Raw genomic sequence first — 15,097 nt, forward strand, 5'->3', positions numbered from 1 at the left:
TCTCTGGCTTGCTAGGTATTATTCAGTAATTGATTTTACTTTATTAACACTTGTACAATGACTGCCTAGAGTCTGAAAGATGATTATTATAGAATCCATATTATTTCTTATATTGTTAATAAATTAACATATTATTGGCTTATTAATTATTAACAGACTCTAAAGAAACTGTTGTTTTACACACTATTCAAAAATTTCTGGGGTGTATCTTGGTTTCTGAGTTGAAGTTATCCTTTTTGAGATCAACACTTCTGACTAGTTTAGGGAATGTCGTGGTTAATATCACTGTCATGTCAGTTAAGAGTCTTGGGTTATAGTTCTAGATTGCCGAGGTCCAGCCCCAGCAGCCAGGGAGTGCCGAAGGAGAGGATGGGCTACAAACGGCGCGGAAAGAATTGGAGCCAACTCCTCAGCTGCATGCTGCAGATGACCCAATTTATTAAATGAAAAGCATCAGTTTTTATACCCTATCACAATCAGGTTTCGTGTAAGATTTGACATTAACATTTGATTTAAAGCCCTTTTGTTCCCTCCACCCGAGATCCAAAAAAAGAAGGTTAGTTAAAACATGTTCCTTTCAACTTCAGATTTTCCTTCAAGATTACAAACTTAAAGTTTCACACTGTATTTTTCTTAAAAGGTCAACAGCAGTAGCTATTCTATTCTATATTAAGAACAAAGCTTTAATAAGTAATAAACTATGATACCTAACATTCTTTAACTAAAGGTGTATGTAGTTAACAAAACGCATGAAAGCCTTGGGCTCATGCCATTCTTAAAACCACGATTTATTTGGCGCCAGCAAGCTAAGCATTTAACCTATTGTGCTGATAGTAAGTTCCAAACCACCAATTTCAATAGAAAGGAGTATTATACCCAAAAATAAACAAATGCCCCCATAAGGGATGAAAGTTACAAGTGACACTGTTAAAAATATATCTATTATAGAAAATAGCAGTTTATAGGCCAAACAACGTTTTCCCAGCCCCAAACTTCTTTTTAAGGGACTGAAATCATAAGTTTCCCCTGTATACTCTCACAAAATAGGTGCCATAAATTGTTACTCCAAAACAAAGGCCTTTTCCATTACATTGTTTAAATAACTTCACTCTGTTTTGGTTCAAGTGTTTTACGTACCCAGGGCAAATCTTTAGCTGTAAGAAAGCTGTGAATAGGAGATAGAAAAAGAAGGATAAGCACAGAAAAATAGATTAACATATTTTTTAGGGGATATCATTTTTATTTTCCTGGAGCCGATGTCTTTCAAGGGATTGCTCTGCAATCCTTCTTCTTTCTTCAGCTTGTCTGTAGCTCTGCTAACCAGACAAGCCTCACGCAGGTGCTGACTGTGGCTTTGCTTTCTTTACTGGAGCAGCCTATGGCTCCCGACACTAGATCAACCAGCCTGTGAGTGAGATTCTTCATCCATCCATCCATGCATCCATCTATCTAATCTTTTTAGGGCTACGTGTACAGCATATGGAGGTTCCCAGGCTAGAGCTCTAATGGGAGCTACAGCTGTGGCCTACACTGCAGCCATAGCATCGCCAGATCAGAGCCACATCTGTGACCTATACCACAGATATGGCAATGCCAGATCCTTAACTTAATCCTGAGTGAGGCCAGGGATTGAACCTTTGTTCTCATGGATAATAGTCTGGTTTGTTACTGTTGAGCCACCAGGGGAACTCTCAACTTGTTATTTAAATGAGAGACTGTTTTTGCTGTCTATCTTACTATAACTTTTAGATTATACGTATTTATTTAATACCATTAATGGTTCTTGTTCAGGATATGTCTAGAGATTGCACTCGGTGCAAGCTGAGACTGAAATATTCACATATGTGATGACTCATTCATAGGCCTTAGTGTTGGCAGGCGACATCAGTTCCTTGTCATGTGGATAGGTCTGAGGTGCTGCTTCACATGTTTTCTGGAAGTGTTAGCTGCCTTGTTGAGAATACCTCTGTTATTAATATTAATACTGCTAGATTTAATTGTAGCCTGTTAGGGAAAATAATATTAAGAGGAATTTTTAAAGTTTTTTAAAACTTTCATGTGAAGAGTAAAGATATTCAGTGATTAAAGTTTGGTGTAGGTAGTTGTAATAAAATTTTGTATTGATTTTTTTTTTTTTTAAATACAGTAAGGCAATTAGCAAAAGGATTTAATCACATATGTTTTACTTGAAAAGCTAGAAGTTCTCAATTTTTTTTATTTCAAAGATGGTTTACATTGTAAAAAACTGATAATTTAATGAAGATTTGGTTTGTGTATTATCGTTTTGATATTTACCAACTTGTAAATTCATAGATTAAAATTTTTTCACTATTTCATTTGAAAAACAGTTTCATGTTAACAAATATTTTTGTGAGAGGCAACTGTTTTTCCAAGTGGAAAAAAAAATTTTTTTTTTGGCCTTGCCTTCAGCACATGAAAGTTCCTGGGCCAGGGATCAAATCTGAGCCACAGAAGTGGCAATGTTGAGTTCTTAACCACTAGGCCAAGGAACTAAAAGAAGGCCAGGCTTTTTTTTTCTTTTTTTTTTTCCGGCTGTCCTGCATTGTTTTATTTTAACATTTTTATGGCTGTACCCATGGCATATAGAAATTCCCAGGCTAGGGGTCAAGTCAGAGCTGCTGACCACAGCCACAACCACAGCAACATGGGATCCAAGCCATGTCTGCAGCCTACACCACAGCTCACAGTAATGCTGGATCTCCGAACCACTGTTCGAGGCCAGGGATTCAACCAGCATCCTGGTGGATACTAGTCAGATTTGTTTCTATTACACCATGATGGGAACTCTAATATTTATTATTTTAAAATGGTCTGCAAGAGCAGTGGGGTTTAGTTAGCTCATGAAAGCTAAGTATAGGTTGAATTTTGCTTGTTCCAGTCCAGATTATATAAATGTATATAAATTATTTAAATTATAGTGAAACATATATGACGGAATTTACCATTTTTCTGTTTTTAATTGTACAATTTAGTGACAAATACATTCACATTGTTTTGCAGTTATCACTGTACATCTGTAGAACTTTGTTTTGCAAAACTGAAACTATACCCATTAAACAATAACCATTGCCCCCTTCTCCCAACTCTTGGCAATTACCTTTCCACTTTTCTGTCTCTGATTTTTATTTATTTATTTATTTATTTATTTGCTATTTCTTGGGCTGCTCCAGCGGCACATGGAGGTTCCCAGGCTAGGGGTTGAATCGGAGCTGCAGCCACCAGCCTATGCCAGAGCCACAGCAACGCGGGATCCGAGCCGCGTCTGCAACCTACACCACAGCTCACGGCAACGCCGGATCCTTAACCCACTGAGCAAGGGCAGGGACCGAACCCGCAACCTCATGGTTCCTAGTCGGATTCGTTAACCACTGCACCACGACGGGAACTCCTCTGTCTCTGATTTTGATTATTCTAAGTATCTTATATGAGTGGAATAAAAAATTATTTGTCTTTTTATGTGTGGTTTATTTCACTTGACATAATGTCCTCAAGGTTCATCCTTGTTAACACTTATGTTAGAATTTACTTCTTAAAGCTGAATTATTCCCCTGTATTTGGATATCACATTGTATTTTTCCATTCATCTGTCAGTGGATAATTGGGTAATTGCCTACACTTCCTGATGATTGCGAATAATGCTGCAGTGAGCACATTTGTGTAAATATCTGTATGAAATTGCTTTCACTTCTTTTTGGATAAATACACAGAAGTGGGATTGCAAGGTCATATGGTAGTTCTTTTAATTTTTTTAAAGAACTACCATGTTGATTTTTAAATGGTTGTACCAGTTTACATTCTTAGCAGTTGTGTACCGGTGTTCCAGTTTCTCTATATCTTTGCCAACCCTATTCTTTTCTGCTTGTTTTCTGATTTTTATGGTAGCCATCCTAATGTGTGTGTGTGAGACGGTTTCTCATTGTGATTTTGATTTGCCTGTCTTTTTTTTTTTTTTTTTTTTTTATCTTTTTGCCATTTCTTGGGCCACTCCTGTGGCATATGGAGGTTCCCGGGCTAGGGGTCGAATTGGAGCTGTAGCTGCCGGCCTACCCCGGAGCCACAGCAACGCAGGATGCAGGATCCGAGCCGCGTCTGCGACCTACACCACAGCTCTCGGAAACGCCAGAGCCTTGACCCACTGAGCAAGGGCAGGGATCGAACCCGCAACCTCATGGTTCCTAGATGGATTCGTTAACCACTGCGCCACGACGGGAACTCCTGATTTGCCTGTCTTTCATGATTAGAGTTGTTGAGTAACTTTTCCTGTGCTTGCTGTTCATTTGTATATCATTTTTGAGGAATTCTATTCAAGTTCTTTGCCCATTTTTAAATCAGATTACTTGATTTTTTTTGCTGTTGTTGAGTTGTAAGAATTCTTTATATATGCTAGATACTTTCCCTTTAACCGATATATGACTTTCGCATTTTTTCAGTTCTGCAGGTTGTCTTTCATGTTGTTGATTGTGTTCCCTTTATGCTCAAGTTTTTGAGTTTGATGTAATCCAGTTTACCTGTTGTTGCTTTGTTGCCTGTTTTTGGTGTTTTAGTCAAGAAAATTTTGCCACGTTTAATGTCATGAGGGTTTTCTGTGTTTTGTTCTAAGAGTTTTATAGTTTTGGCTTTTATATTTATGTCTTTAATCCATTTCTGATTAGGTTTTTGTGTATTGTATTTCACATGTGGATATTTTATATTCTTTTACCTGTGGATATCTAGTTTTCCTAGTAACATTTGCTGTGAGCTTTTCTTTTCCTTTGGTCTGCATGTGCCTTTATGTCAGAACTGTTTGATGTAGGTTTGTAGTAGTATTTTCAGTCAGAAAGTTAGATAGTTCCAACTTCCTTCTTTTTCAAGTAGTTTTAACTGCTTTGTGAGTTGCTTGAGTTATATTTGAATTTTAGGATGTGTGTTTCTTTATCTATAAAAAATGCTGTTGGGATATGGATAGGGATTACACTGATTCTTAATAATAAGTCCTCCAATTTGTGATGTGGAATATCTTTTTTTTTTTTTATGTCTTCTCAGTTTTTTTAGGAAATGTTTTGTAGTTTTCAAGATACCTAACATCTTTCCTTCTTGGTTAAGTTTGTTCTTAAGTATTTTATTCTTTTTTTATGTTATCATGAATAGAAAAATTGTTTTCTTAGTTTTATTTTTGTATTGTTTGTTGTTAGTGAACTTGTTCTTAGGGTGTTGATTTTGTATCTTGGAACTTTACTGAAATCATTAATATTCTAACACTTTTTTTCTTTTAGGTTGTACCCATTCTATGCATAAGTTCCTGGGCCAGGGATTGAACCTAAGCCATTGCAGTGACAGTGCTGGATTCTTAATCTGCTGCACTATCAGGGGGAACTCCTAACATTTTTTAATGTATATTATGGAAACTTTTGGGTTTTCTACATAAAAGATGTTTATATCATCTAAACAGACATAATTTAACTTCCTTTCTTCATTGGGGTGCCTTTTATTTCTTTTTTTTTAACCTAACTATGCTGGTATTAAATAGCCTCGCCTTATTTCTGATATTATAGGAAAAGCTTTCAGTGTTCAAGTATGATATTTGCTGAGGGTTTTTCTTTTTTTTTTTTTGGAATCACACCCATAGGATATGGAAGTTCCCAGGCTAGAAGTCGAAGCAGAGCTGTTGACCACAGCCACAGCAACACTGGATCCCCAACCCAGTGATTGAACCCACATCCTCTTGGATATTAATCAGATTTATTTCCACTGCCCTGCAACAGGATCATAGTTTTTTAATCTCTTTGTTCTTTTAATGTGGTATATAACTTTCACTGAACTTAAATGTTGAAAATCCTGCTTGGTTTTGGTGTATAATTCATACTGTGCTGTTGAATTTGATTTGGTAGCTTTTTTTTCCTTTTTTTTTTTTTTAGGGCCAGACACGTGGTGTAAGGAAGTTCCCAGGCTGGGGGTTAAAATGGAGCTGCAGCTGTAGTCTGCGCTATAGCCGCAGCAACTCATATCTGAGCTGTATCTGAAGTATATTGCAACTTGCAGCAAAACTGGGATCCTTAACCCACTGAACAAGGCCAGGAATTAAAACTGTATCCTCATACCAGTTGGATTCTTAAACCACTGAGCCACAACAGGAGCTTTGGTAGTATGGTATTTTGTTGAAGATTTTTGCATCATTATTCATCAGGGATATTGGTTTCTAGTGTTTTTGGTTATTGTTGCTAAGACACATTAAGAAGAAAAAGATCCTTGGAGTTCACTGGTAGCTTAGAAGGTTAAGGATCCAGTGTTGTCACAGCTATGGTTCGGGTTCAGTCCCTTACCCAGGAACTTCTGCATGCCACCTTAACTCATTAACCTATCTTGGCAAAATAGGATAATAGGAGAGAAACAACATACTTATCTCATGGTTAACAAGAAGAAGGAAATGATATAGATTAACAAAAATAAAATAATAGGAAAGAAATGGAACAATCAATGAATCCAAACTGTTCTTTGAAAAGATCAATAACACTGACAAATGGAATAACAATCAAAAGATGTCTCAAATTGCTAAAATAGGAAATAAGGAGTTCCCGTTGTGGCTTAGTGGTAATGAACCCGACTAGTATCTATGATGATGCTGGTTTGATCCCTGGCCTGGCTCAGTGGGTTAAGGATCTGGCGTTGCTGTGAGTAGTGTAGGTCACAGAAGCAGCTTGGATCTGGCATTGCTGTGGTGTGGGCTGGCAGCTGCAGTTCGAATTTGAGCACCCCTGCCGGGAACTTCTATATGCCGCAGGTGCGGACCTCAAAGGAAACGAAAGAAAGCAAGCTGCAGGTAAACACCTGATGCCAAAATATATTGAATTCTAACCAAATAGCATGAACTACTAAAATTAAGTAAGTTAGAAAAAAAAGGATAAGTATCTAGAAGTATTAATGCTACTAGGAATGAATCATTAAGATGTAGAAAATATGAAGAGATCTGTAAGTGGTAAGGAGGGTACACAGCAATAAAAACTCTGCCAACAAAGAAAAGTCCTGGATCTGATGATATCATTTATGAATTTTGTGAAATGTTTAAACAATATCTTATTAACAATCCTTCTAAAGGTTTTCCTAAAAATTGTGGAAAACAGAACACTCCTCAGTGTTTGAGTGCAACATTATTCTGATAACTTCACCTAGCCAAAGACCTTGTAGGAAAACTACAGGCCAATATTCCTTGTAAGTAGTGAAGCAAAATCATCAACAAAATACTAACAAACACAATTCAGCAACATATTGAAAGGAATTAATACACCATGACCAAATAAATGTAATTTATTCCTGGAGTGTAAGCATGGTTAAGTGTACCAAAAAAAAAAAAATCAATCAATAGAACATCAAATTAATAGAATAAGGGAAAAGAGCAGATAATAATCTCAATTACTGGGGGAAAACACTTGAAAAAGTTTTTTGATCCTCTTGAATATATATATATCATCATTCTCCTGGCCTGCAAGTTTCTGCTTGCAAAATTTCTCATAATCATATATAGGATCATTTGTATGTGATAAGTAAGTCATTTTTTCTTTCTCCTTTTGAGATTCTCTTTTAGTCTGACTTTTAGCAATAATTATTAGATGTTTTGGTGTGAGACTCCAACAATTGCATGCTTTTTGGAGTTCTTTGCTAAAATTCTCATTTTGTTTATATGTCATAGTCCTGGTTTTGTTTAGTTGTCTGTGTTCTCTTACATTTCTGCATTTCTGCATTTCTAAGATGGTTTAAAAAATTCCTCATCAGGGTTGGTTTTGGCTTATTCTTTAGATTAGGCTGTGTTTCCCTCCGTTTCTGTATGTTCTGTGCATTTTTGGTTTTTTTTTTTTTTTTAAGGGCCGCATCTGCAGCATATGGAGGTTCCTAGGCTAGGGCTCGAATAGGAGCTGTAGTGCCGGCCACAGCCACAGCAACAAGGGATCCGAGCTGCCTTTGCACTACAGCTCACAGCAACGCTGCATCCTTAACCTGCTGAGCAAGGCCAGGGATTGAACCTGCATCCTCATGGATGTTCATCAGATTGTTTCTGCTGAGCCACCATGGGGACACTGATTCTATGGTTTTTTTATTTTTATAATTTTTTAATTAAAAAATTTTTTTTTTGTCTTTTTGCCATTTCTTGGGCTGCTCCCGCAGCATATGGAGGTTCCCAGGCTAGGGATCCAGTCGGAGCTGTAGCCACCAGCCTACACCAGAGCCACAGCAACGTGGGATCCGAGCCACGTCTTTGACCTATACCACAGCTCACGGCAACGCTGGATCCTTAACCCACTGAGCAAGGCCAGAGATCAAACCCGCCACCTCATGGTTCCTAGTTGGATTCGTTAACCCCTGAGCCATGACGGGAACTCCCAATTCAATGCTTTTTTTTAAAGTTTGGTATTAATATTGTTTTATTTTAATTTTAATTTTTTTTGTTGGCTCTGCCTGCAGCATGTGGAAGTTTCCGGACCAGGAGTCAAACCTATGTCACAGAAGTGACCCAAGCTGCTGCAGTGACAATGCCCAACCTCAACCTACTTTGACAGAGAACCTTCTGTGATTTTCTTTTTTTTAATTTTTGAAATTTGGGGCATTGATGGAAATAGCCACTTTTGCCAGTTTTACTTCTGGGCTTCCTGTAGGGGAAAACCTTTGCCAGTCAGTCCAGGTAGGGATTCTGGGATCTCTCAGAACTTATACTGTATATGGGTGGTTTTGGCTATCTTCGTTTCCTGTATTTTTCCTTAAGAGTTCTTGGTTTCAGTTATCCTAAGCTCTTGCTCCTCCTCCCTTGCTTGAAACACTACAAAGTTTTTGCCGCTGTAAAGTGCTGTGGCACTTACTGTTTTCAATGGCCTCTACCCTAGTGCTCACACTATGCCACTATCAGTCAACTCAGAAATCTTCAGGAAAGCCAGAAAAGTAGAATGAAGTTCTACTTTATTCCTTAACCCTTGAAAGAGGAGCCGGTTGGAGTCAGTTACTTTCCCTTTTGCTTTGATTTTCATTGGGTTGAGAAATGAGCCAGTATAAGTAAAACTTGATTAACTCCTTCTTATCTTCCTCACAATTGTCCCTTCTATTATTTGTGTGCTCATTTGGGTCCGGAAGCCCATTATTAACCAGTTTCTAGCTGTCTTACAAAGGTATTTTGGTTCCCATATTGCTGTTAACTTGATGTTTCTGTGGGAGAACTGGGATCTGGTGCTTCCTATTTTGCCATCTTGCTGACATCATTTTCCTGATACTAACTTTTATCTAGAGAAAGGTGTTGCTTTCTTACTCCTAGAATATGTTGAAGTACTAGAGTTTGAATATGGAAAAAAAAAAACCTCTTTGGGGTCTAAAGGAAATCTGCCATTGCTATTTTGAAATACATTTTAAATGATTTGAATAATTTCTGAATTGCTTATTGTATCACAGTATACAAATATACAATATTTGTAGAGCTGAATTTCTCCCTAGACAAAATTTCTCATTGTATCACCAGTATACACTTACACAGTATTTGTAGTGCAGAATTTCTCCCTAGACCAAACTCCTGTTCAGTTTGTTATGTCTTAATAAATCCATGTGATATTAAAACTAACATTATCTAGAGATTGAAACTCCAAACTGAAACCAAGAAAAGCACTAATTTACATCTGTTTCTCTTTTGCTGTGAGCCACATGGGAAGTCTAATCTGTTTCTCATTTGAATGATTCTAAATAAGCTTCCCAACATTGTTCTTAGAAAATGGATTTGCAGCCTATTTTCAGCAAAGTTTCTGGGTTTGACTTTGCTCTTTTCAAAATTATCTCAAAACCTTGTTTTTTATTTTTTTAGATTTACTTATTTATTTTCTTATACATTTTTTAATGAGGGGAGGTGGGCAAGACAAATTGAGTCTGTCAGGTCCAATTTGGAACTCAGTGTGTGTCCCCTTCCTTTTCTTTCCTTCCTTCTTTCTTCCTTCCTTCCTTCCTTTCTTTTTGTCCTCCCTTTCTGTTTTTTTTGGCTGTACTTGCAGCACGCAGATGTTCCCAGGCCAGGGATCGAACCTCCACCACAGTAGTGACAGAGCTCAATCCTTAACTTGCTGAGCCACAGGGAATTCCTGAAAACCTTGTTTTTATATTTATTTCATTTTAATTTTTTTGACTGCCCCTCATTATGGGGAGTTCCTCTGCCGGCAATCAAATCCAAGCTGTGGTTGCATGCTGCAGTTGTCACATCCTGTAATTCACTGTGCTGGGCCAGTGAACCTGTGTCCTAGCGCTGCAGTGATACCACCAATCCCATTGCACCACAGCAGGAACTCCACTGAAAATCTTGTTTTTAAATTATTCATCAGAAATTCAGATGTCTCCCAGTATACCTTATAGCATGAGAAAACAAAGTATTTTGTTAATAATCCCTATTTGACAATTATAATATTAAGACATTTACTAGTGGCTGTTCACTATCCTTTAAGACAGGCAGTTTTTAAGGACAAGTAAATTTGATATCTGAGCTGTGTTTGATTTTAGAAATTATTTTTTTTTTACTCCATGCATGGTCTTGTTCACCTTTGGCTTACTAAAGATCAGGCTTCTTGGTACTTAAAGGTGTCAGAATCTAGCAATCTTAAAGTATCTAGGAAAACAAGTGGATTTTGTGTGTGTGTGTGTGTCTGGTGTCAGAGAGCAGTTAAAAAAAAGTAAAATAATATAAACTAAGACTTAATACACACTGTAATGAAAGTTGTTTTAGCAATGATGAAAATCTAGACGTGTGGATAATATTGGTGGGAGAAGGTTAACAGAGGAAGAAACAAACAAAAAACAAACCAAATTCCCATTGTGGCTCAGTGGAAATGAACCTGACTAGTATACATGAGGATGTGGGCTTAGGACCCTGGTCTGGGTCAGTGGATTAAGGATCTAGCGATGCTGTGAGCTCTGGTGTGGGTTAGTGATGTGCACCTCAGATCTAGTGTTGTGGTTGTGGCTGGCAGCTGCAACTCCTATTTCTATCTGCCATGAGTGCAGCCCTAAGAACAAAACAAAACAAAAAAGAATACATAGAAATAGCAAAATGTCTTTGGAGTTCCCATCATGGCTCAGTGGTTAACCCAACAAGTATCCATGAGGACAAGGGTTTGATCCCTGGCCTCGCTCAGAAGGTTAAGGATCTGGTGTTGCTGTGAGCTGTGGTGTAGGCTGGCATCTAGCTAGATTCAACTCCTAGCTTGAGACCACATGCTGTGGGCTCAGCCCTGGAAAAAAAAAAAAAAAAAGAGAGAGAGGGAGAGACAAAAAACAAACCAAGTCCTACAGAGGTGGAACTGCAAAGACAATAATAGGGCTTTATCGGAAGTAGTCATTTTGTCATCTGGGAGGAAGATATTTTTTGAAGGTAAAGAGATTGCAGTGCCACTTTGTTTCCAATTTACTCTAATAATACCCTTTTGTTGACAATGACACTCCCTTTGCTAGATTACTTACCATATATCTCTATGGTGGTAGGTTATGGAATGGGCAGATAGAAAATGACAGAAGAATAAAATTTTATGATATTATAGCTCAAATAACTTAAAATGCCCATCAGGAATAAAAAACAAGAGGAAAGTTTATGAGGAAAAATTTAAGTAGGACTCCCTCACCTCCCACTCCAAGAAGTAGTATTGTATCAGGTAGATAGATAGGGTTAACTGTGTATTTTCTTACTTATGCTTCAATCAAGTTACTTGATTTCATAGAGTCTCAGGTTCCTAATTCATAGAACAAATGTCACAAAACCTTTGTAACTTGAGAACTTTATTTATGTAAGGCTAGTAGTATCTTCATCTTGGACCAGGTGTCATCTTCTTCAAAACAGTCATATGCAAAAATCTTTTTGATTGTAGTTTCAGAATAATTGAGTTATTTCCAGAGCTAGCCTTAAGAACTCCCTTAAGACCATCGTGATAAAAGCAATATTGAACATAAACCAGATGGTAAGAAAAAGCGATTACATAGACTTTTTTTCCAAGAAATTTTTGGAAAAGGACAGATATTGGTGACTTTGAGTAAGAAAAGTAGATTCGAAAAGAAATAGAGAAGGTGAAGCTAAGAGCAAGCCCCTTTTAAACATGGGATATATACCATGGGATCAGTAATAGCCCAGGTAAAAGGACAAATTGAATGGCTTGTAAGAAAAAAATTAGTGAATAGTTTTTGTTAGTAACAACTTGAACAACAGATTATAGAGAATTTCTCTTATGTTTTAAAAATTGTGTGCGTCATTTTTTTTTTTTTTTTTTTTTTTACTCTTTAGGGCTGTACTGGGGGTCACATAGAGGTTCCCAGGCTTGGGACTGAATAGGAGCTACAGCTGTGCCAGCCTACGCCACAGCCACAGCAACACAGGATCTGAGCCACATCTGCCACCTACACCACAGCTCATGCAATGCCAGGTCCTTAACCCACTGAGTGAGGCCAGGGATCAAACCTGCGATCTCATGGTTCCTAGTTAGATTCATTTCCACTTAGCCATGATGGCACCTCCTCATACAAAACTTTTGAATGAGAATGTTTAAATAGTAGGAAACAAAAATGAGAGACCATGTGCTGTTTGTGTGACTCTGTGGAGATATTATATTTATGTAGTATGTGTGTATATTACTACTCTAATCCTACCCTATGGAAACATGTTATTTCTTAACTTGGGTTTTTTTTTTTTTTTTGTCTTTTTATCTTCTGTTGTTGTTGTTGTTGTTGTTGTTGCTATTTCTTGGGCTGCTCCCGCGGCATATGGAGGTTCCCAGGCTAGGGGTTGAATCGTAGCTGTAGCCACCGGCCTACACCAGAGCCACAGCAACGCGGGATCCGAGCCGCGTCTGCAACTTACACCACAGCTCACGGCAACGCCAGATGGTTAACCCACTGAGCAAAGGCAGGGACCGAACCCGCAGCCTCATGGTTCCTAGTCGAATTCGTTAACCACTGCGCCACGACGGGAACTCCTTAACTTGGGTTTTCATTTAATTTTTTTAAGAGCAGTGTATACCATACCTTTAAGTATTTATATTTTCACAGTGTCTTTGAAGTAATAGTTGACAGGCTTTTTATAGATTGTTTTGCAAGTAAAAAATCATAACAAAGAACTTGGCATTTTTTCTGGAATACTGCATATAAGATTTTTATGTTTTCTTTTTATAATTATTGGTATAGTAATATGAATTTATTATTCAGTAACAAGATTAATGAAATTTTACTTTTTCACTTTTGTCTCATTTTATAGCTACCTGTTATTCACTGTAGAGACTCTGGTGATGTTACCATATGCATGAAAATTAGAATGATTCATTATTTTTTAGTATTTAAAACAAGTATACCTTTTTTCCTTTCTACTTTTAGGTAATGAAATGGTCTCTGAAAGATGGTCTGTCTTTGAATTGGAGATATTTAAGGGTGACATATGCTGGTACTTCATCTCCCATAAGTGGACTATAATTTCTTCTCTTACGACAACCAAATAAAAAGACAAAATAGCAAAAATATTTTCTGTGTCCAGCATGACAGCCACCACTCGTGGCTCTCCTGTAGGAGGGAATGACAGCCAGGGCCAGGCTCCTGATGGACATTCTCAGCCTCTCTTCCAGAATCAGGTAGGACATGAAGCTGTATTGTCTTCGGTACTATGGAATAGTAAACAATGCTGGTTGTTCTGAATAATTTATAAAGTAATTATGAAAGCTATTGTCATTTTAAGTTATCTTAAGAAAATTCACTGATGCTCTTAGTAATAGGAAACCAACTGTACATACTTGAGAATGTACCTCAACTTTTTTTTTTGTTTTTTTAGGACTGTACCTGTGGCATATGGAAGTTTCCAGGCGAGGGTTTAAATCAGAGCTGCATCTGCCCACCTACATTGCAGCCACAGCAATGCCAGAGCCAAGACTTGTCTGTGGCATACAACAACCAGCAACGCCGGATTCTTAACCCACTGTGCAGGGCCACGGGTCGAACCGTATCCTCATGAATACTAGTGGTGTTCTTAATCCACAGAGCTACAGCAAGAACTCCTGTACCCCTAGATGTGTTTTTTTTGTTTTGTTTTTGTTTTTTTTTTTTTGCGCATAAAGTCCTGTGCAAACATGTGGGCAAAAGCATTAAGTCAGTTGTTGCATCTTTCAGTTAAGTGTGTAGACTCAGGTCAGGTGTTTATGTTTAAATCCCATCTTTATACCACACTTACCTATGACTCTAGCTAGGTAATAGTAATCTTCAATTTCCATATCTTTAAAATGAAGATAGATGAAATATTATACAAGATTTAACAAAGATTTTACTATCAAAATTTTGTGTCGGCCTACATGGAAATTTGTTTTTTCCTTTTCTCTGGAAGAATTTATATGTGATAAATTTATTAAAGGCTTAGTAAACATTAATTCTTCTTTGCTTTGGATATTGGTAATTTGTATATATGTGTCTGAAGGGGTTAATCCATTTCATTAAACTCTGCAGAATAGAGTTCTTTGTATTTGTATGTGTTATTTTTCTTTTTTTGGTGATTTTTATTTTTTCCAATGTAGTTGGTTTACAGTGTTCTGTCAGTTTTCTACTGTACAGCAGAGTTACTCTGTCACACATGCACATATACATTCTATTTTTCATTTTCATTACTTCATCTTCATTCCTTTTGCTTTCTTGGGAAAGCAAATTTAATTTGTTCATTTTCTAGTTCTCTAATATGAAGTTTAGGTAATTGTTCAGCTTTTCTTCGGTTTTTCTGTTTTCATTTAGACTGTAATTTTTGCTAAATCATCTCCCATGATTTTGATGATTTGTAGCTACTGTTATTCAGTTAACTTTTTTTTTGGTTGCACCTGTGGCATATTCACTTAACATTTTTATATTTGTGTGGTGATTTTTCTTTGTATGAATTTTTTACGAACATTGTGCCTCACTTTGAAGGAGTTAGTGATTTTGTGGTTAACTTTTTGTTACTGGTTTGTAGCTTAATTTCTCTATGATTACACAGTCTATTCTCAAGGATGTCCCTACTTGGGAATTTATTGAGGTTTGGTGTCTTGCCTAGCATATGGCCAATTTCAGTTCCACTTGCTTAAAAAAAAACTGTGTATTA

General features: G+C 37.2%; 1 protein-coding gene across 4 annotated transcripts in view; it reads left to right on the forward strand.

Annotated features, from left to right (window-relative positions):
* The window catches only part of LOC100625207 (ubiquitin carboxyl-terminal hydrolase 9X), a 176,986-nt gene that overhangs the window by 11,565 nt on the left and 150,324 nt on the right, over positions 1-15,097 (forward strand). For all 4 annotated transcript variants that reach the window (XR_014836125.1, XR_014836124.1, XM_021080952.2 and 1 more), the window contains exon 2: positions 13,363-13,613. Coding sequence is in view for 2 of the 4 variants with exons in the window: in XM_021080952.2 (XP_020936611.1) it covers positions 13,521-13,613 (93 nt within the window). In the remaining 2 variants the exon portion in view is untranslated. The remainder of the gene's footprint in view (positions 1-13,362; positions 13,614-15,097) is intronic.

The sequence above is a fragment of the Sus scrofa genome, chromosome Y (assembly GCF_054392235.1).
Source record: "Sus scrofa isolate SSC_HxYL_T2T_F1_AM1 chromosome Y, Sscrofa_HxYL_maternal_Yorkshire_Landrace_v2.0, whole genome shotgun sequence".
NCBI classification, from domain to species: domain Eukaryota; kingdom Metazoa; phylum Chordata; class Mammalia; order Artiodactyla; family Suidae; genus Sus; species Sus scrofa.